Raw genomic sequence first — 23,163 nt, 5'->3', positions numbered from 1 at the left:
CCCCCCCCTCTCTTATAAATTGAAAAAACAGAATTCTCCTTGATTTTGAATATGTGCATATTAGTTGTAGAGTGTACATCCAGGGTTTATGAGCCTTGGCAAAGAGACAAATACGTTTACATTTTTGTGTGTTTCATATCTCTCTCTCTCTTGTGTGATATTTGTTTAAAGTAGAACAATCTAACATCAACTTAATTTTTCAAAACTTTGCTTCTTTTTTTTTTGGGGGGGGGGGTGAGTGAAGGGCCTCCTTATTCATGAATTAGATTTTATATACAGTGTAGACTGTAGTTTTCCAATTGCATACAGTGTAATTTTCGCCAATAGGGCAAACGCGATTGAATTCAGTGTCAAGTATATATGTAGTAAATAAGATGAATTTCTGACCTAAATGATATAAACTAAGACTGGTGCTAAAAATTAAAATCTATTACATTGAAATTGTGATTATGTTAGTATCGATATTGATAATCATATTTCTGTCATTCTTTTAATATTGAGATTTAGTTTTCTCACCACATTTGTAGGTCTTGGCAAATAATGTTTATGCATCGGAATTATAGTTTAATTCTAAATAGACCGGGGCATTTTGATGCCTAAGAAGACTGGGGGGCTGATTCAGCCCTCCCCTTATGATCTCGGCTGTTGGTCGCTACGAAAATTGGAAAGTGCGTTACCCATGGCATAAACTACAAAACTACATGTATAGTATCAAATTCTGTAAAAAATCTCATTGCTAATAAATTGTGCTTATTTATGTGTCAAAAGTTTGCTCTAATTAACTAAATACTAGTAATCCCCCTAGAATGCTAATTTTTGGTTCACAGACTCTTTATAGGAATATGATCAAATTTACCTTTACAAAATTTCAACATCACATTAATTTTCTGATGTATTTTATTGTTTTCTAAATTTCTTGTGTATTTCTCTGTTTTTTAATTTTTGTTTTTCATTGGTTTTTCAATGTAATTTGTTGGAGACTTTACTTTGACGATTAACAAGATGAAATTAGTTGATTTTAATCAGTGAACGGAAAAATAATGATACATTCATGAATTTTGGTTTAAAACACTATTTGCAATGGATTTATACTCAAATTCACGTTTTTTAGCAAGTATGCGTGCACTTACAAAATGTGGCGTCATTATGGAACCGCATACCTGGGGGCTGCAATTTCGGTCTCGAAAGTTTTTAAGCGACGGTGTCAAAAAAATTTCCGCAGCGGATTTATTGTGAAAAATGTCAAGGGGGCTGAATCAGTAGTGACTTTTCAAGTTCTTTTTGAGATGCCTATAATTGTGCATCAGATATAGCAAGGCATCAGGTTGTGTGTATGTTGCAGCCTTTGAAATAAAATTTAGACAGCTCTAAGAGGTTAAATACCAACATTAGAAAAAACAAAAAAACATGACATTGATGCCTGTATTGAATGATTTTAAATCAGATGTCAAACTACATGTTGTTATGTATGGTCAGTGATTATTACTGTATTTCAAATATAGAATATCACTATGCAATGTTTAATCACACTTTAATTTGGTCAGGCAATAGAAACATGTTTTATATTTGACTAAGTATTTATTTCCTGCTTTTGTTCTTTATCTGCTTGATATTTTGTGTATTTATTACATTAGAAACTTACAGTACTTTTTTATGTTTCAAATCTGTGAATATGTTGATTGCAAAATCTATTATTTGATAGATCTCACTTCAATGTCTAAGGTTCAAATTACAGCCCCCACTACCACTGCCAATGTACACAGGTGTAAATGTGAACCAATTTGCCTACACATTCCCTGCCAGCCTTAGATAAAGGTTGTAATATTGAAAGCCAAGGGGCATTACAGAATAATCGGTAGACTCAAGTATTTTTGCTACAGTGGTATATTATGATCATTATTTTGTTTGAGCATGTGCTTACCCTGCTTAAAGAACTCTCTCTCTCTGTCTGCCTTTGATAAAATTGCATAGTCTGAGATACACATAAGATAAAGAGAGAGAGAGAGCAAAAGAGAGAAGTGATGAGGAGGAGGAAGGAGCTATGAATAGTATGTTACCTTGCAGTATTATGCCAAAATATATGTTTTGTCTCTTTTAAGAGCAGTGAGGATTGGATTTTATTTCATTACATTGTATTTTATAAATGTAGTTAGATCTGTAATGTACTCTACATGATATTAGATATTGCCTACTTTTTTAAAGTACATAGGAAGCATGACTCTATAGTCTCTCTTGCTGGGCATTTTCCAGACTTATATTTTTAAATGTAAATTGTGTACTGGTATTATGCATTCTATTTTTCTTTTCAATGTAACTTCTTCATTTGTTCTTTTGAATTGTACTAATTTATTTTTTTTGAAATATTTGCTGAAAATAGAAAAAAAAAATGTAATAGAATTACAGCTCTTTTTTAATGTTAAAGTTTTGTTTTTGTCAGTAATGTTCAGAGCCCATTCAGAGAGAGAGGGAGAGAGGAGTGGATGATGACTAGAGGGGGATAGAGGAAGTGTTTGTGTGGGTGTGCATGTGTGTGCAAGAGGGAAAGGGGGGAGAGAAGAAATTGATGTGGAATGAAGAAATAATCTGATGTAGATAGGGAGAGGGGAAGAAATGGGGCAGTCAAGAAATTAACAGACTCAGATTAGGAAGGGTGGGAGAGATAGGCAGAGATGGGGTTGGATGATGGGAGTCATCTGGGGTCAGAAGATGAACTGATTTTGAAAAGGAAAGAAAGATTAAAGAGGAAGGGGAGAATCCTGGATAGATTAGGGAAAATAATATAAACATGAAGGGATATCTTGAGGTACTCTAACACTGCTATTAATCAATGAATGGATGGTACTGGAGAAGGCACACTCTTTTTTAGAATTAAAAAAAGGAAGAGCCAAGAAAAGAGAAGATCTGGGGAATGTTTCATGGGGTTACATTGACATTTCTATCTGACGAGTTGTCAGATCTGACAACTTTCCTTGATTGTGATTGGCTGAAAGGCACAGGTCCTATGCTAACTGTTGGATAATATGTCCGACAACACCTTACAAAAACACTCCCCTGGTTGCAATATGTAACTGCAATTCTCATTGTTTTATTAAAAAGTCGAAATTTGAAGTGTAACTGCGAGATCATCAGTAAATTAAGAGCTGTTTTTTGTTATGTTAACCTACATGTAAATCTCATTCAAGCAAAATTATTTTGAAAATGCAATAAATGTTTAAAGCATCCAAAAATACAAGAAAATCAATATATGCATAGTCATATGAGCCTAAAATATTGAGGGGACATAACATGGTTTGAGCAAATGTTGACCTTTTTTTTAAATGAACAGTCTATTTTAAAGCCGGTGAACATTTTTAAAAATATAATATTCAGAAAAAAAATCTAACCATTCTTTTCTCTTATTTCTTTATTTTGCCCCTCCTTTTTTCTCCATCCCCTTAGAGTGGAACGGGTGGGGGGGTATGCACAATAAGCCCCCCCCCCTCCCACCGACATCTGTACGCTAGGGAATATACAGTCTCAAAGAACCAAAATCAATACAATTGCCCTGATTAAAGAAAATATCAATTATTGGTATACAAATAAGTTCTACTGTTTGCTCTGTGCTGAAATATATACTGAAAACAATTAATTTTAAAAATCATAACGCACGATTGAGATTAAAAAACAAAACAACAAAAACAAAAAACTCATGCTGGACGCTCGACCCTGTTTGTGTCGTAGTTTAGATCCCAGGGTTTAGATCAGACCATCATGATACCATACTACACCAGTATACCGGTACCATAGAGATGTATGACCGGTACTCACTTTTCTTTTTCTTTTAATAATTGAAGACACCGTCCGTTGAAAAATTCTTGGTAAACAATTTGAATCCAATCCCATTAAAGTTAAGATTTTCTGAATATAAATGGTCATAAGGACTCATGATTTCGATCTTTTGCCTTGGACCGGACCACGTGAATGATGCCGAAAGAGAAAAGTCCTCTTCGGACCCTGCAGAGGGAAGGAGATACATTGAAAAAGGAGGTAAATTGAAAATCATAGTGTGGAACTCTTCTTCAGACTTCGCTCTGTCTCCGCCGCCGCAGCGTTCGCAGGCTCTAGCCTACCATGCATGCCACCGCCAGTAAAAGTTAGAGAGCTCCGGCCCGCAAACCATCCATAGCCTAGCCTACTCTACTCTAGGCTTAGCCTAGTCTTGAGTAGCAAGGAGGCGTCTGGGGCATTGGACAATCAACAAAGAACACTGCATGAGCGGATGGTCTTAACAAAAGTAGATCAACAAAGAAGGCTAAATGTTAGAGGCCAAATTGTGGTTTTGCCACTCGTATATTTGTGTACGCGCACTTGTTGAAGTTGTTTACAAAGTGAATGGAGGTGGAAATAGGGAACTGTGCGTGTGACTGAATAAAGCGCTGCTGTATGAAGTGAACGGTGGTTCCCAATATCACGATAATGCCATGTTAGACTTGCGAAAAAATATAAAGAATTGGAAGGGAGTGTGAACGAAAGAATGAAGAAGAGAAAGAATAGACGAAAGAAAAGAGATGAATTGAGAAGAAAAAAAATTAAAGGGGAAGCTGAAAAAAATGTAAAGGATTGGAAGAGATGAAAGAATGAAGGAAAGAAAAGAGAAGAAAAAAAAATAAAGAGGAAAATGAAGGGGAAAAAAGAAAAAAATTAAAAGAAAGAATAAAAGAAGGATAAAAAAAGGTAGAAAAAAGTTTTCCATCATTCATTGAAATGAATATAGAAAGAAAAAAAGAAAGGAAGGGAAAATTAATAAATGTGTGAAAGAAAAAAAGAAAGGATAGAAAGGAAAAAGTAAGATAAAAGGAGGAAAGAAAACTGTTTCCTTCATCTTTGAAAGATAGGACAAAGAAAGAACGAAGAAAAACACGCAAGGGGGAAAGGAAGGGAAAGAAATAAGGGAAATAATTAGAAGAAAAGATAAAAAAACGAAAGGATGAAAGAGGGGAGGACGAATGGAGGAGAGAATGAAAAGAAGAAAGAAAATAAAGGAGAAAAAGAAGAAAATGAGAGGAAGGGAGAAGAAGAATTAAAGCAAAGAAAAGTTTAAGGATAGAAAGAATAAAGGAAATAAAAAAGAAAGTTAAAAAAGAAGGAAAGTAGGAGAAAGAAAAATGAATAGAGAGAGAGATAAAGGATCAGGAAAGAATGATAGGAAATGAAGAACAAAAAAGGGCAATCAGGAAGGAAAGAAGGATAGAAAAGAAAAAAAGAGGACAAAAGTTCAACTTCCAAGCAAACAAAAAAATCTTATCAAAGAAATATCATAATGGTATTTGTTGGGTTTCAATGTTTCTTTAAAACTGATCTGTTTTGAAAATGAATAAAATTTCAAAGTGAAACATTGTCAAACTTATTAATTAAAGGAAACATTGCGGCATCATACACAGGCATCTCTCCCATCCCATTATAAATTCGCACAGATCACAAGACTCAAAACGAAAGTCGAAACAACTAGATCTATATAGTTATGAAAACTCAATAAACTTGTTCCTCTGATTACATCTCCAAATCAGTAATCTGATAATCCACATTATGATTATGAATATTTTCTGCTGATTTTGTGATTATTTTGGTGGAAAAACTGTTTATCATGTGAAATTGTTTGCGCCATTGAGAATCTGAGTGCTCAGGTCCTACATGCCTAACTAGTAGCCTGTCACACATAGGCAGAAGGTCGGTTTGTTTGCAATGCATTAAGTTAAGAAAATTACCGCACAACTTCCAAAAAGTTTACAGTTCTCGATTTTATTGTAGTCTCTGCATAATTATTTTTGGTTATTTGATGAAACTTTTTCACTTTTAAATGTATTGACTATATTTTGTTCAATATTCTGAAATACGGGACAAATCGGCATCCCGGGAAGGTTTGTCAGGACGCTGGGACAAAGGAGCAAAATACGGGACGATCCGGGAAATACGGGACGTCTGGTCACCCTGGTCTGGGGAGTAATATAATTTGCATTACCATCCTGCCAGCTGCCTGTGGGAAATCTATTCGAAGTAGGACTAACTATGACTAGTCTATGGTTAGACCAAAACAAGCTTCGGTCTCTGTTAGTTATATTGGTTTTTCAGCTGAACTCCGTTGGCTTCACTCACCAAATACAGAGACCAAAGTTCTAGCACGATCTGTACAGGGGACTCAATGAGTCAATGGCCATATGTTCATGTACTTAAGATCGGATAAAACGGGGAAGTCACTGTTTTTGTTCCTTGTAACTTGATTTTTCTCTGTTTTTTGGCAATAATGCCAAGAGGGAATGTCAATTTGCATTTTGGTCGTATTAATTTTCAAAATTTTTATTCATTGAAGACAAAAATTGAAGAGCCCCGACGGGGGGATTTTGCATTGCAAGTCCCCTAATGGTGGCTGCACGATAGCAAGCCGTCTGTGTACGAGGAGAAATTTTTAAAAAATGTTAAAAAACTCCTCGAAACAGACGGCTGCCAGCTGTCTAGACTATGGTATGCCAATGTTGTACACATCACATACTTTAAAAAATCATTAAGATATTACTTTTGTGACCAAAAATGGTAATTTCCATAGTTGCAATTTATTTTTCATTAGTACTTGGGAGTAATTTTTGTATTCACCAGAGCGCTCGAAAACTTGAATTTTTGGCATATTTTTGTGTATGCCCTCTATTAGTGGATAGTAATATGGCAAGACAATTGTTATTTTTCAATCTCTATTTTAAATTAAGAAAAAATAATTTAAAGAATCAAATTTACTCAAGAGCCAAGTTATATGATGAATAGCTGTAATGGAAACTTACAGTGTCAAAAAAAATTAAAAATCAAGCATTTGATTTGTCTCAAAGAAAAAGAGAAAATATGCTAAACATTGCCAACCTTATTTCACCACACAGGGAGGAGTAACAGAGAACACTTATATCATAACCTTGTTCATAGAATGAGTGTGGGACGCTATGATTCTATGAATTAAAAAAAAAATGTTTTTTTTATGCATTATGTGTTTTCTAGGAAGCTTCCCATGGTTCAAATGTGATGAAATCAATTGTAATTCACTGAATATATTTTTAGCATGCCCATGCTATATCTCGGTAATTGCTGTCTACATGTACTGTATGTCCTGCAGGGGTAAAAAAACTGTCCCTATAAACAAGGACAATCTCAATTTATCAAGACATGATTCATCTTGGTTTATGAGGATACTGATAAAGCTGTTGGTAACTTAAGAGTGACGTTAAGAACGACTGGTGATCCTTTCTTGTGGTGGATGATATTCAACATCAAATGTTTGTTGGTGATTATTTAGCGCATAGGAAAGGTTCATCAGTCAGGCATCTTAAGTCACTCTTAACTTACAAACAACTTTGTGAAACACCCACTAGGTCCAGGAAGGACAGCTTTTGCATGCATGTTATCACTCTATATATTTTGTTAAATAGGCTTCATTCCTATTTTAGGATTGCTGGGTATATATTCAATAATATAACCAATTTTTTTTCATGGTTAACATTTTTTCCTGAATTTCTTTTTTTGTGTTTATATTTGTATAGATTGATGCATACATGGAAGAATGTGCATTAGTTTTGGATGATTCAACTCTTAAGGACAGAACTTCACGAATGAAGAAACTATTTGAACGGTAGGTCTAAGTGTGGATCGTCCAAATTAGTTAGGTTATTGTCAAAATAAATTAATAAAAATCAAAAGTGTTTGGCCTAACATTCAATTGTGTGTTATGCCCGTAATTCATCATAAAACATTGGGCCCTTTAGTTTTAAAGGGGGGGGGGGGTAATATGATTTTCTATCGGTCTGAATTGTTAGGCATACAGTCAGTAATTTTTTTGTCAAAAAATAAATGTAGCATATTCTTTTCAGGAATGGCAATTGATGTTCTATAAATTCTCAACCTGTTCTTTGTTTTTACACAGATGTGGAACTTTGAGGAAAAAATGCAAAGCACTTGAAAAAAAGCTTTCAAATTTATCCAAGGTAAGCTTGAAAGGAGATACAACAATTTGTGTAGGGATGGGGTACCTTACATAAAGATGGGCACAATCTATCTCATAACATTTATCTGTATACATACATCATTGAGAATGAAAATAAAGTTTGTAAAAACCAATAAAATGATTTTTTCAACTCATAAGTCTTAAATGTAGTTTGTTTATACTTTTGTACAAAACCCCAAAGCATTAGTTTAAAAATTAATTATTCAGGGCTTCATCATAAGACTAGATCATGATCTTTTTGATGCAGAGTGTCCCACTGTGGCCCATGCCCCCCCCCCCTTTCCTCTAAAAATAGATCTACCTCTAATGACCATAATGTATACATATATGACTATTACAAATACTTTAATTAATGAAGATGGTGATAATGAACAGAAAATGTCTGCAGTGCTGTGTACATGACATGAAAGACATTCATTATGATTATTATTTAAAGGTCACATTATGGTTAGACCTATTATTATTTTCTTCTTTATCATTTTTTATTAATGATTATTTATCTTTATCACTATTACCATCATAATCATTATTATCATTACTGCTGATGCTGATTTGCTGACCTTTAATTTATTATTATTATTATTATTACTGTGTTATATTATTGAAGGGTAAAGAGCCAATAGTTATACCCAACTTTGATGAGGCTAGATGTGATGAGGCAGACCGTATGCATGCCCTTGAGGTGAGATATATTGAAATATATATTCATCATGAAACAATTATATCAAGTTACTTCTGCTCAGTGAGCATGAATCTGACTGAAATCAATGTTATAAATTGATGCACTTGTGGAGATTCTTAAATCATCTCTCATGTTCTCTATTAAACTTGAAATATGACTCATCTTTTATGAAGCAATACTTTAATTTATATTGTAGTAAAACTTAGATTTTAAAAATATTTTGAATGAATAAATGTGTAGAGCTATATTTTGTTTAAAGTTCGATTTTCATGCATATAAATCTAAAGAATAGTTACAGTATATCACTTAATTGTTGGCAGGTTATTAAGAAGAACTGTAATCTTTGCTCATCATCTGCTTGGATGATGTGTATGTTTGTCTTTGATATTAGGTGAGGTTGGGGAAAATAGGCAGTAAACTGGAGCCTGATGAAGTGGAGGAATCTTATTTCAAGTAAGTGATGTGTTTGAAGTTTTTGAAATGTAATCTAAGTTTGGTATGAATAATCATAAAACAAGTTCAAATCTTTCAATATTGAAATGAGGCCATGAATGTTTTTTTTTTTATATATATATTAGATGATGGATGTAATGAGAATATCAGATTGGTAATACAAAGCTGACCTAATGAAAACTGGTTTAAATCATTCAAAAGTATGATATGTGCATTAGTGAAAAAATGGGAAAAAACTAGGTAAATTATTTCAGATTTGTAACATGTGTATGGCATATTATGAAATGTTATTGATTGTAATAATGTAACATATTATGCAGCTTGTTTCGATATGCTGTATCACTAGAAGCTGATAAACTTGCAGCAGGTTGATTTATTTACATAACTGAGGTTTGTCTTACTGCACATTAAAGCAACACAAGAATCATAAAAATGATTACTAGTGAATTTTTACTGGAGTTGTAATGTTATCTGAAGGTTTATTTTTTAAGTTGGTGATGGGATGATTTTGGAAATATTTGTTAAATATACTTGAACATCTTTTAACATTGATAAATAAAGGGGCAAGGACTTTCACATTCTAAAATGAAGTTATAAATCAATCATTTTGATTGATTTAGAAAGGAAGCCTTCCCATAGATTATAAGAACATGTTTTTATAATTTAAAATAAATTATTTGAAAACCAGTTTAAAATAGTGACATTTGTTCATATATGGTTTATGGTGGTTAATACTGTTTTGATGTTAGTTTTTCTTGTGGGCTCAAATAATTTTCCTTTAGACTTTTAGGCTTTTATATTTTGCTTGCTACATGTTTGTTGGAATTTTTTTAGTTTAAGGGTGTACAAGTCAGCCTGTACATACAATGACAAATATAGGAAGTCCCCTATTCCAGCAGATGTAAACTAATCAATTTTTGTTACCTGGTATGCATTACCCTGTTTATGAAATTTTATTTGCATTTAGCACTTTAGTGTTAACCTTTTAATTCCCTTCAGATTTCTTCTAGTTCTTTTTTTCCCAGAATAATACACAACAAATAAATGTCAAAATTGATGTTTTCTGATGTAGCAATATGAAAGGTAAAGACAAAGCAAGTGAAAGACAGGGAAACAAGCCATCAACTGGATGGGCTGACAATGATAGCGATGATGATGACGATGATGATGATGATGACAGTGACGAAGAAGATGAGGAAAATGAAGGTGAAGGAGAAGAAGAAAGCAAGATGGAAACTACCAATCCAGAGGAGGAAAATGATGAAGATGATGAAAAGGAAGATGATGCAAAGAAGACAAAGTTAAAACGATTAAGTGTATTTCGACGTTCCAAGACTGATAAAGGTGACGATGATGTAGAGAAAGACAAGAAAGACAAAGACAAAAAGGACAAAGACAAAAAAGATAAAGATAAAAAAGACAAGAAAGAAAAAGATAAAAAGGGAAAAGAAAAGTCAGAGAAGGAAAAAGAAAAGGAAAAAGAAAAAGAACGTAAAGAACAAGAAAAGAAGGAGAAAAAAGAAAAGGAGAAATTAGAAAAGGAAAGAAAAGAAAAGGAAAAGAAAGAGCAGAAGGAAAAAGAACAGGAAGAAAAAAGAAAGAAGAAAGAAAAGGAAATAGCTGCAAAATCAGCAAAAAGTAAGAAGGGGGAAGATGGTGATGCTAAAAAGGAAAAAGATGAGGATAAACGACCTGACTCACCTACTAAAAGAGGCTTTGGAGCTAAATTATTCAGTCGAGACTCAAAGAAACCCAAAACAGATACATCTAAGCAAGAAATTGTTGAAGATGGAAGTGATGATGATGGCGATGGTGAAGATGATGAAGATGTGGATGGAATGGATAGTGAAGAAGGAGAAAGATCAGAAGAGGACATGGAGGAGGAGGAAGAAGAAGATGAAGAAGAGGAGGAAGAAGAGGGACCTGAAGATCTTGAGGAGGAAGGAGAGGAAGAGGAGGAGGATGAACAAGTCAAACAAAAGAAAGTTGAGGCTAAACAGGACAAGAAGAAAGGATGGAGCTTATTCCGCAAAGACAAGTCACCTCAAAGGTTATTCATTTTTTAACGTTGTTGATGTGCTGTTTTACGGTGATGGTGAATCAAACTCTTGATGTTGCCTATTTCTTCTAACATATATTCAACTCTTCCATCACATTTAATACAAACCACTGTCTGTGTTGTAACAAGATGATCAAACATTTGCATACATTTTCGTTTTCTAAGATTGCACCAACCTGAAAGTATTGTTAGTAATTCTTTATTGCAATCATTTTTGCTGTGCAAAATATGCATACAAAACATAGAAAGGTCTTCTGGATAATTGATACTAATGAGTGCAGAATCAATTCACAAATTATTTATAGCCTCTATTAGTTTTTGTCTCACCTGCGAAGCAAAGTGAGACTATAGGCGCCGCTTTTCCGACGGCGGCGGCGACGGCGGCGGCGGCGGCGACGGCGGCGGCGGCGGCGGCGTCAACATCAAATCTTAACCTGAGGTTAAGTTTTTGAAATGACATCATAACTTAGAAAGTATATGGACCTAGTTCATGAAACCTGGCCATAAGGTTAATCAAGTATTACTGAACATCCTATTAGAGTTTCATGTCACACGACCAAGGTCAAAGGTCATTTAGGGTCAATGAACTTAGACCATGTTGGAGGAATCAACATCAAAATCTTAACCTGTGGTTAAGTTTTTGAAATGTCATCATAACTTAGAAAATATATGGACCTAGTTCATGAAACTTGGACATAAGGTTAATCAAGTATCACTGAACATCCTGCATGAGTTTCACGTCACATGACCAAGATCAAAGGTCATTTAGGGTCAATGAACTTTGGCCGAATTGGGGATATCTGTTGAATTCCCATCATAACTTTGAAAGTTTATGGATCTGATTCATGAAACTTGGACATAATAGTAATCAAGCATCACTGAAAATTTTGTGCAAGTTTCAGGTCTCATGATTAAGGTCAAAGGTCATTAGGGTCAATGAACTTTGGCCGAATCGGGGGTATCTGTTGAATTACCATCATAACTTTGGAAGTTTATTGGGCTAGTTCATTAAACTTGGACATTAGAGTAATCAAGTATCACTGAACATCCTGTGCACGTTTCAGGTCACATGACCAAGGTCAAAGGTCAATGAACTTTGGCCGAATTGGGTGTATCTGTTGAATTACCATCATAACTTTGAAAGTTTATGGATCTGATTCATGAAACTTGTACATAAGAGTAATCAAGTATCACTGAATATCCTGTTTGAGTTTCAGGTCACATGATCATGGTCAAAGGTCATGTAAGGTCAATGAACTTTGGCCATGTTGGGGTTTTTTGGTGAATAACCATCATATCTCTGTAAGTTTATTGGTCTAGTTCATAAAAAGTGGACATAAGAGTAACCATGTATCACTGAACATCTTGTGCGAGTTAGAGTAGTATTGAAAGTCAGCACTGCTGCTATATTGAACCGCGTGATGCAGGTGAGACGGCCAGAGGCATTCCACTTGTTAACTGAAATACATGAAGTTGACATGTATATTTTTGTTGACATGATGATTAGATGAAATTATAATCATAAAAATTGTTTTAACATTATTATTACAACAATTGATAGCAGTATAATTATATCAGTCGATATTGTGCTTATAAATACACCTGTTTGAAAGATATGCAAATGCTTGATTAAATACCTTTCAGAGGTTGTATTTCTTTTTAAAGACAAATTTCTACATGTATGATGTTTCCATTAATCTACTTATTACACCTATTTTGTTTCCTTGTCAATATATATCTAATTAAATTTCAGTGGAGATATCCATTTCAATTGTGTGTGCTGTGTTTTAACCAAACTAATGTACGTAACTGGTGTTGAATGCACTTTACTATTATTTCACAACTCCTTGATGTCAGAAGCATAAGGGTTTCCAAATAACAATGTGTTCATGTATTGCAAACATATTTTGTGATGATAACTTCTCTTTTCACAGTATTTTCATTGTAGACTCAAACATCTTCTTCCCCCAAGATAATACTTTGTTAATTGTATTAATCCCACTGAATAGCAAATGTGTCATTTCTTTATGGAAGGGGTTTCAAAACTGATGCACAATAAAATCATCCTTTACAGTGGGTTTTTTTTTGATAAATATTTTGGCATAAGGAGATTCAATATTTCAGCTATAGAATGGTGGACTCTTTGGTCATTGAGCTTCTTTTGAAACCAAGTTGATATGCTGGTGTCCTTTGGTAAGGAATTGATTACCATGTCCCTTGGATATTGTGTTAATACATGTATAAAACAGTTGGTCCTATACATATATATATTCATGTTCTTTTAGCAGTTGATACAACTGTACAAAATGGGGAAAGTATTTTTTTCATTATCATCTATTGATTTATTTTTAATCTTTATTGTGGGAGAGGGAATAGAATATTCTATTTCTATTCCAAATACTTTTATTAAGCTGAGCAATGTGAGTTGCAACTTGTCAACATTAATTTATACATTTGTTTGTGACATGTCTTTTAAGTTTCAGCAAAATGGAAGTTAGAGAAGTTGACACGAGGTTGGAATTCAAATTATTATTCATTTCATATTGCCTTGCGTAGGGTGATATTTTTGTTGAAAAATCAAAGCAAGCATAAAATTAATTATAAAATGCTTAAATTAGAATAAGCAATTTTTTTTGCAATACTTAAAAATCTTCATATAAACTTTAGTAAGCTGATACACTTTCTTTCTGTATCATCTTTTTCAATCTCATCATTTTCTTGCATTCGTTTAGTGTTTCAATTTTTGTTCATCTGAATTCCATTTTCCCCTTAAAATATTCTTTCAGACATATGAATGCTTTATGTAATGATTTCCTTTTTATTTTCATGGCAGACATGTTGCTTTCTTGAATCTGTTTCAAATGTTTGTTACCTTTAGAGGCATTGTTTGATGATTCACTAGTCCTTTACAGTCTGTGATATCAACTGCTGTCTTTCTCTCTTTTTATATTTCACTATTATTGGTGTTAAATATTCTTTTCTGTGTATTGTGTTCATTTATTGATGATTCAGATTGATATTTAATTTCTATGATCTCCTCTGATTGTGAACTGCAAGTATTTAGCATTATAAAGTTGGTACTAACTGTATTCTGATAATGTTTCCAGGGACCAGTATCAGTAGCTATCTGAGTTGAAAAATCTGTTTGGATGTTTTAAATTTCTATCACTTTAATTTGTAGATTCTTATCAGAAGTTACAAGTCAGTTCTTATAACAATAATAAATATATGCAATTTACAAGATGTCATATTATCTTGTTAGAGATACTGATGGCGGACAAGCAAAGGAGGAGCAAAAAAATACAAAAGAACACAAAAATATTTTACTCAAAATCATTGATAAATATTTTCATAAAGCACACTTAAAACCATAGTTTTAACATATCATTTCTTGTGTGTGTGAGTCTGATGCTTTTGAATGTCTTTCACATTCCTAATTAATTTTCTTCATTTTAAACTGATTTTATTAAATTCGATGAATTGTAACAAATTTTAGAATTTTCTGGATAATTAATAATTGGTCATTCAGCAACTTTTACATATTGAAAGATTCTTTTGCTTGCTTAATAGTCTTATATTCTATTTATTTATTACTTATTTATTTTACTGCTTATTTATTTTACTGCTTATTATAAGTCTGCTTTCTTGATATATATACAGAAGGCAAATAGATTTTCTGTTTAGATTACTGTAGTAATTATTTATTTTCATTCATTGGATATGAATTAATTAGAACAAAGTGCTTATAATTATTCTAGACAATAATTTCCACATTTACTCTGCTTACTGATCTAGGACATTTTCTTGTGACAGTATGTCTATAATATATTAATCATTCATTACAAAGCACAAACAAATATTTACACCAGGTAATTTTGTATCTGCACATACTTTTTATATCTTTGATAATCGATATTATGTTTTCATTAAAAATGAAATGATTAATTAAAGCAAGTGAACTTTATGTCTTAAATTGCATTGAATCAGTATTATTCTGGTAGAAAATTGTTGCATTATATATGTTAATATTTGAACTCTTATAACTATCACTTGGTATTTAAAATATTAATGTCAATTAAAGGATAAAGTTCTCAAAAGAATATGAATCGACATTCATTCTTGTCCAAAACCAAGTTTCACACTTGGCACACACAAAAAAATTTGTAATAAAATCCTTACACCTGAATAATCATTTCATAATGTAATTATTGTATTCTTCTATCAATATTACAGGCAAATCAAGAAGGAGAATGAAAAGGATAATAAGAAAAAGAAGATAGGTTTGTAGTACAATTCATTTAATTATCACATCTCATTTTGCGGGCTGGAATTGAACTTGACTTATGTTTATCATTTCCAAAGGCAATTTGGAAATGTTTATAATGTGGTACCTAAACCTAACAATTAATCACGAAGATTTGAAAGATGCAAGGAATCATCAAAATGATAAGAAATAAACTTGATTTTACGTAATTATACTCACTCACGTAGAAATATAATTGTTTGTGAATATGTACAAATGTTAGAACAGCTCAAATTATTTTTTTCTTCATATTTTTAACATAAAGCTGTATAAGGAGCTTTCCTTTGCAGTAGATCTTCCCTATATTATTAAAGGAATGCAAAATTGGAAAATACCGGTATATGTTTTAAAATTTTAGTGCAGTGAAAAGTGTAGATTATATATCTTAAGTGCATAGTATGTAGCTTGTAAATTTCAATATTTACTTTGTAAACCCAAGATACAATGAATGCATACCTTGCAAAAATTTATCATCTACAAAAATAGTATTTCAGTACTACAATCCACTAATTTGAATTAATTTTTCTAAGCAAAACTAGAAAATAATGAACTTTTATTAACGGTTCGAATTTATACTTTGTATGAAATGTGTTATTTTATTATTTGTTTTTAAACAGAAGACAAAAAGCAAGTAAGAGTACAGGAAGAAGAAGAAGAGGAGGAATATGAAGATGAGGGTGAAGAAGAAGAAGATGAGTATGAAGATGAGGAAGAGGAGGAGGAGGAGGAAGAGTAAGTCTCCTTACAATGTGTTTTTACCTAATAATGTTGATAAGATAAATCAGTCCAATGAGACTATAAGTGTATTCTTATCAAAGGTATGTATATAGATAAGAATATAAGTCACAAGATATGTTTTTGATGTTCGCCTTAGTCAAAAATTTGTTAGACCATATTATGCAAGGATGTGTTATACGTCTTCTTAGTCAAGTTTTTAATAAGTCTTACAGATTTCTGCGGTCCTAGGAGATAACGAGGTCAAATTATCTGTATTTATGAAATAAATAGATAAAATAAATCTTTTATCAGTATCTGACATCTGAGCATATGACCTACTAGTTTATGAAGGCTCAGTTTAGAACACCACTACTCATATACTTTGTTTAGCACAAGAAATTTGAGCATTTTTAGACAGCTGAATATGGTAAATTGTTTAAATGCAACATTGATTGGAATTTGCACTTAACTGTGCTACATTAGATACAACTTTGAATTTATGCAAGCATTTGGCCCATTGAGTTTAGTAATGAACACCATACTGTTTGTCAAGGGGTCATGGAAAGGAGAAACAGAAACCATCTCTTCTTTGTTTCTCATAAAATTACTCTAATGTACTTTGATAATGACTTACCTTTTGAAGTATGTGTTGACCTTATTAGATGACTATCACAATTGACTAAACCCTTAAGTTTGGTATCTCACATATCTATCAAGGTGTGTCTATATCATTAAAATATTTCCATAAACAAATATCTATCAACTGGCTGCAGGAATTTGGGATATTTTTAAGTTAATCGATTGTTTTATTTTAAGTTGATGCTTCCTCCTGCAGGGAGGAATCAGAAGAGGAACAAGTGGTGGTGAAGGGCAAGAAACCTCAAAAAGTTGAAAGTGAAGAGGAAGAAGAAGATAGTGAAGAAGGTGAAGAAGAGGAAGAGGAGGAAGAAGAACTAGATGATGATGATGAAGAAGAGGAAGAAGAATTATTTGATGAAGAATCTGAAGAGGAGAGTTTCAAACCTCCTGATGAAGGGGTGAGTTTGATGATAAAAATCTCATTCTTTTTTATTCATTTATTCATTTTTCTATGATAAATTAATTCAAAAATCAATTCAATATTTTGATGCTCAGCTGTACAAATTAAGTGATGGCAAATCTAGCCTGTGTTATATAGAAGACCATCATGCAGGTCATATTTTTCTGTACTATTCTGGGCCTGTCCAAAGTGTTGTGTGTAATCTGACTGGATCCACCTCTGAAATAAAGTTTGTCCATACATGAATTCGGATATCCCTATCACTCACAATTACATTTCATACATGAAATATTATTTACTTCATCTACTGTAAATGTGTATCCTACTGAAATAAATGTGATAAATCAATCAACCAATTGTAATTTTATAGGGTAATATATTGTAATGAGCTTGTAGTGGATGTACATGTAAGTGGTTCAAAGACATCTTGAGGATTGCAGACACATTTCTGGCAAATATTCTGAAAGATTATTCCTTGAGGTTGAAACAGTAATGTGAACAAACACTGATGGTGTAATGATCAACATTTATGTTTTTTTTTAATTGCAGATGGATTTATTTGAAGCTGTTTGTGATTTTGATGGTGAAGAGGATGATGATCTTAACTTTAAGAGAGGTGCTATTCTTACTATCCTCAATGTAAGGTAAGAAAAACACAATGTAATATTTTATAAAGGATATTTCCATCTAGATTTTTGCCTGGTATTAATGTCAATCTAGTCACTACTTGATGAAAGTTGTCTTTGTTATGATAACATCTCTGATGATAATTAAAGTCAGTGAAATTCCAGATTTTGATTGGTTCAGAAGGAGTGGATTCTTTCACTGGGGTAACTTTCATAGCTGACAAGCTTCATGAAATGATGCCATGGCTTACATTCAGGATTTTGAAAATTCTTGGGGATTTTTTTTTATGTGTAGAGGAAATGGACAGAATGTCACACAAGTTTGTCAAAGAATTACCAATATCTGTGCATGATTTACTGTGATAAGAAAAGCAAAAGATTGTATATTGTCTATTTTAAAGTTTTTGTGTGACAGTTCATTCAAAGATGTAAATAATTTACTTGAAAATGTTCTTGATATGAAAATTTAGGTCTGTGCAGGAATATTAGACCATTTCTGTGACTATTTGTTTGCTTTAGAAGAGAAACTAAATATCAGAGGGGGGTTTATTCATTAGGTTTACAGATTTTGATACCCATGTCTTGTAATTGAACCAAACCTATCAAACAGTCTTTAAATGAAGAATCAATTAAGAGTTCATAAATAGTTCACTTTTCTTGTAGAAGTTGCATAATAACTTGGTTGAATTTTGTGAAACATCAGTTCTATGTTTTATGTTTAGCTGTCACTCTAAATGTTTGTTTATGATCAGGGAGGATGGTTGGTGGATGGCTGAAGATGAAGAGGGTAATAAAGGTCTGGTACCAAGTACATACCTCAAGGTAAGCTAATAGACATCTCTCTTACATTTGTTATCATTGTTGTAATCTCTCTAACCTGCAACTCCTACTTCCATCCTTCAAACTAATTTTAAAACTGAAAATGGTTTATTGATCTGCCTAAACACTGAATTTGTTTTTCTTTTGAATTGTTATTGATTCTTATTCTGTGGGGTTTTATTAAAATCATAATGTTTTAATCAGAAACATGAGCTCATTTATGAAAGTGTTCCACTTATATATGAATACAATACATCCTATGAATGCCTTGAGATTATGTTAATTCGTGTACTGTGTAATCTCTTCTTCATAAGACCAATGCTCTCTATCTGTTTTATATGATTTGTTTTTAGCTAAAGAAAGAGCACAATGACTACAGAGATGTGCAATCACCTGAGGTTGATGGTATGTTATTCATTTCCCTATCCCAGCGCTATTTGATTTCTATACTATGACCATGTAATCTTCCAACATTCATTCAGGGATGAACAATTGAACATTTCACAATCCTTGTGCATGTGTGCCCTTATTGTGAGATTCTATTTCCTATGTTTTCAACATCCAAGTTCACCCTGTAGGTTGATATAATTACAGTGCACTTGCTAAAAGCTTTGCTTTCAAAGTTGTCGCCTCCATAGTATTATATCATTTATAAATGTCTTAATGTTGATAATGCTTAGCCTTCGGAAAGAAATGTTATTATTGAATATTGAATGGAATATGAATTAATTAGAATACAAATTGTATATGGTTTTATTAAGATGTGAATGAAACAACATTATTAAAAGTATGATAGATGTTTAATGGTTGTAGATTTTGATGAGAAGCAAGATATATATTGGTGTGTGTTTAATTAGTATTTCTTGCAAATTATTTTAATTGTACCAATAAAAGTTTCAGGAATATTTTCATTATATTTGTTGTTTTATAACTTTGTACAATTTTTGGTTTTACAGAACCATCAGAGACTGTCTCACCAAGGAGGTATATGATATGATAGATTTCAATCATGAAATACATAATGTTACAGTATTTCACTGATTGATAAAAGACACATTACACTGGTTTACACACAACTCTCATTATACCAGAGCCCATTTGATACACCCATTATTTTTTCAACTTTTTTTATTCCCAAGGAGTTTGTATATGTGTGGATTATGTTTGCAATACACATTGATATCAATGTTTACTGATTCATTCTGTCTAAAGACAAAAAAAAATGAATAAATAAAGATGCATTTTCTTAGAGCAAATTATTGCTAACAATGAGCGCACCTTTGTGCAGATTTTATTGAAGAAATTAAAAGAATAATGGGTAATTGAAATGTGAAAGTAGTCTTTTACCGTGCTCCTGGTATTGTGAGAGTTGTTAGGCCAAGTAAAAAAAGAAAGTAGTTGATCGTCCTCGCGCGCATCTGTTTTGGCCGCCGCATGGAAATTTTTGATATTTACTATTTTCAAAAATTGGCTAAAAAAAAAAAAATTGCAGCATCAATTTTCTTGATATTTACTATTTTTTATGGCTGCTGCATAGCGAAAAAAATCACAAAATTGGCGAGCGATTTACTCTCATGTGCTTTGGGAACTCTCTCGCAACTTCAAAAACAATTGCAAAGTCCGATATCGCCGTAACTGCAAGAAAGAAAAAAATTCTGATTTGTTTTTCTATTGGAATTTTGAAGATACCATCATGAATTAGCGTGAAAATAAAGTTTGCAAACTCGGGGAAGATCACGGATTTCTTCATTTTTAGTGCATTTTCGGGGACCCCACTTTCTGAATCTGAACTAATCCGTCGCATACTTTGGAAGTATGGCGCAGAAAAATCAATTTTAATGACGTAAATTTGTATTTCGGCGGGGTTTTTGGTGAGTGATAGCACCTGTACTTCGATGTGTGTTACGGTGATTGACTGCTTGTTGTGACTCTGTTGGGTAATGCATGACTTGTGTGCTGGGATGATGTTATTGACTGTGCTGGCGCAAGATGTGAATTTGTGAAATGAATTGAATTTTCTAACGTCAGCAGGCAGTGCATCAAATATTTAAGAAAATAATTTCAAGTGGGTTATTCTTTATGAAGATTTAAAATAATTAATGGGATTCCAAGAAGTGCCAATTTTGTTCAAATTTGATAAACTTTATTCTTCCTTGAGCTATTCAATTTGATGGAAAATTGTAAAAATTAGTATCTAACAGTAACACTTACAGTTACAAACAAGAAAATAATAAACATTAGGCCCATGAGAACAATTAACAATTAACTCAATCATCATTTAACATTTGATGTCAATTAAAAATGAATAAAAATTGAACAGTATCAAACAACATGTAAATGAATATACAAGCAGCTGGAAAACTGCGATGTGAAACCATGCCCAGAGCTAAAAAAAAAAGAGATTGGCTCTGGAAAACTAAACATGGCTCCATGGTAATAAAATGGCCCCACCCCCATGCATTTTACCTTTACAAGAATAATGTTTAAATCATTCACTTGACATGAACGTTTTGTTTTACAATACAGTACCGGTATACATCAGTATAAATACATCAATAGAATTTTATCACATAATACATTTTCCATCGATTTCCAATCAATTGTATATTATGCATATATATATATGTATATATATATATATACATTTCTACTCATTTATTATTAATATTGAGCATGCATCGATCACATATTTCGAGCTTGGCATGGCCTGACAACTATTTTAATAAAAAATAGCAAAAAAAATAGTAAATAGTAAGGACCTCCCTCATCACTGATGTCAAAAAAGGGCCGAGAAAATGCCTCCTTGTTTTTAAAAAAAATAGCAAGATAGCAAATAGTAAGGACCTCCCTCATCACCGCTCTCAAAAAACCGGACGATCAACTACTTTCTTTTTTTACTTGGCCTTATATAAGAAACACCTTGTTTGCATTTAAATGAAAGTGTTCTCAATACTGTGATCATCACAAATCAATGGGAAAAGTATTTTCTACATAAGGTCCATTTGCACAAAGAGATACATTTGAATGTTTCTCCAAAATCAAAGACAACTTGATTTTCAACCAATCAGAAGCGACCATTTTGGATCGTCTTTTGATGAATTGAAACATGTTCAAAAGCATCTCCCTTTTCTTGCAAAGTGCCCTTAGTCACAGCAATTGGATTTTACCAAAAAAAAAAAAAACACCACCAAAAAATATAATAATTAATACTACTGGTTTGATTTGCAATCATTTAAGATAAAGTATGGTGAACACTGATTCATACAAATGCTATACTAGGTGTAATCTCCTGTTATAATTAATCTTTACTGATATTTTCCCATGTTGTTGCATTAATATTTTATAAAATCTAATTAACATTTTCTTTAGAGAGTGGACAGCAGGATGAATTGAATGAGAGGTATAAAAGTTTGATCTTTCTTGGAATGATGCATCATGTCTGTTGGGTAGATTACAGCTTTTCATTCTGCTTGTACCCTCATTGCTATCCTGCCATCACTAACACATATTGCTATGTTTGGGAATGTGTGTACAACATACACACCTCGGTCCTTTCTCACTCTGATGATGGGTGGATAGAAATTTTTATAATTCTCCTTTATTCTCATAAGATTATACTTTGTGATGCTGCAAAACAACTAATCTGACGACCAAGGTCTTGTGTAATTATTAAAGAAATATTCTATAAATTCTGCTCTTAGTGATAACCATGGTAACAATTTTCATCAGATATTCAAATTTAAGATTTTCATAAAGGTTATAGTATTGATTGTGAGAAATTCTACATGCTTATACATATTAAAGTAAAAGGCTTACCCCCACACTTGAAAATGAAATTCATGCATCAAAGTAAAAATGAAATTTCCCCAAGAAAAATCAGTTTTAATTTTAGAAGATCATGCATGCCTTTTTTGTCTATGTGCATGACTCATAGCCATAGGTCATCTTACTGTTTCATTTACAAGAATGCTGTTTAACTTTATAGCTAGTGGATAGCATTGTGGTAGGTCTAACATAAGGTGGTTGATTGACGTTGGCTTTTTATTTGGGAGACAGAGGTCTAATTTTTGTTAGGATAACTGGTGCATGTTTTGGATTAGCTTTGATTAATTTATTTGAAAAAAACGTATAAGAGGCAAAGGAAGGTGAGAATCAAGTTTAGTCATTTTAAGAATCTACATATCATTCAGTCCCACCCCCCACCCACCTTCCCTCATTTTTTTTTGTCCTACAAAATCTTAGTGTTTATTCCATACACATTGATTAGAAATGACATTAGCATGAAAATATACCCACACCCATAAGCAAACCCTCCCCATCCCTATACCAATGTCCCTTGCTTTGCTATTATTGAAGGTCCACTGCATTAGTATCAATTTTCATTATTTGTCAGATCAGGCTACTCATATGAGATCCTTTTTATCTCAAATCATGGAGTATTTGTCAGA

The 23,163-nt window shown here is 32.7% G+C and overlaps 1 protein-coding gene across 1 annotated transcript in view; it reads left to right on the top strand.

The window, feature by feature from the left end:
• Positions 1-3,803: 3,803 nt before the first annotated feature.
• The window catches only part of LOC121419276 (nephrocystin-1-like), a 32,072-nt gene continuing 12,712 nt past the window's right edge, over positions 3,804-23,163 (top strand). Inside the window, exons 1-13 of the mRNA XM_041613665.1 lie at positions 3,804-4,026; positions 7,557-7,645; positions 7,937-7,997; positions 8,625-8,699; positions 9,091-9,152; positions 10,225-11,202; positions 15,445-15,491; positions 16,132-16,246; positions 17,067-17,268; positions 17,820-17,914; positions 18,649-18,718; positions 19,069-19,120; positions 22,085-22,115. Coding sequence (XP_041469599.1) covers positions 3,961-4,026; positions 7,557-7,645; positions 7,937-7,997; positions 8,625-8,699; positions 9,091-9,152; positions 10,225-11,202; positions 15,445-15,491; positions 16,132-16,246; positions 17,067-17,268; positions 17,820-17,914; positions 18,649-18,718; positions 19,069-19,120; positions 22,085-22,115 — 1,943 coding nt within the window. The 5' untranslated portion in view covers positions 3,804-3,960. The remainder of the gene's footprint in view (positions 4,027-7,556; positions 7,646-7,936; positions 7,998-8,624; positions 8,700-9,090; positions 9,153-10,224; positions 11,203-15,444; positions 15,492-16,131; positions 16,247-17,066; positions 17,269-17,819; positions 17,915-18,648; positions 18,719-19,068; positions 19,121-22,084; positions 22,116-23,163) is intronic.

This window comes from Lytechinus variegatus, chromosome 7 (assembly GCF_018143015.1).
Source record: "Lytechinus variegatus isolate NC3 chromosome 7, Lvar_3.0, whole genome shotgun sequence".
Classification (NCBI taxonomy): domain Eukaryota; kingdom Metazoa; phylum Echinodermata; class Echinoidea; order Temnopleuroida; family Toxopneustidae; genus Lytechinus; species Lytechinus variegatus.
The sequence above is the reverse complement of the archived record's forward strand: the minus strand, read 5'-3'. Positions and strand labels throughout refer to the sequence as shown.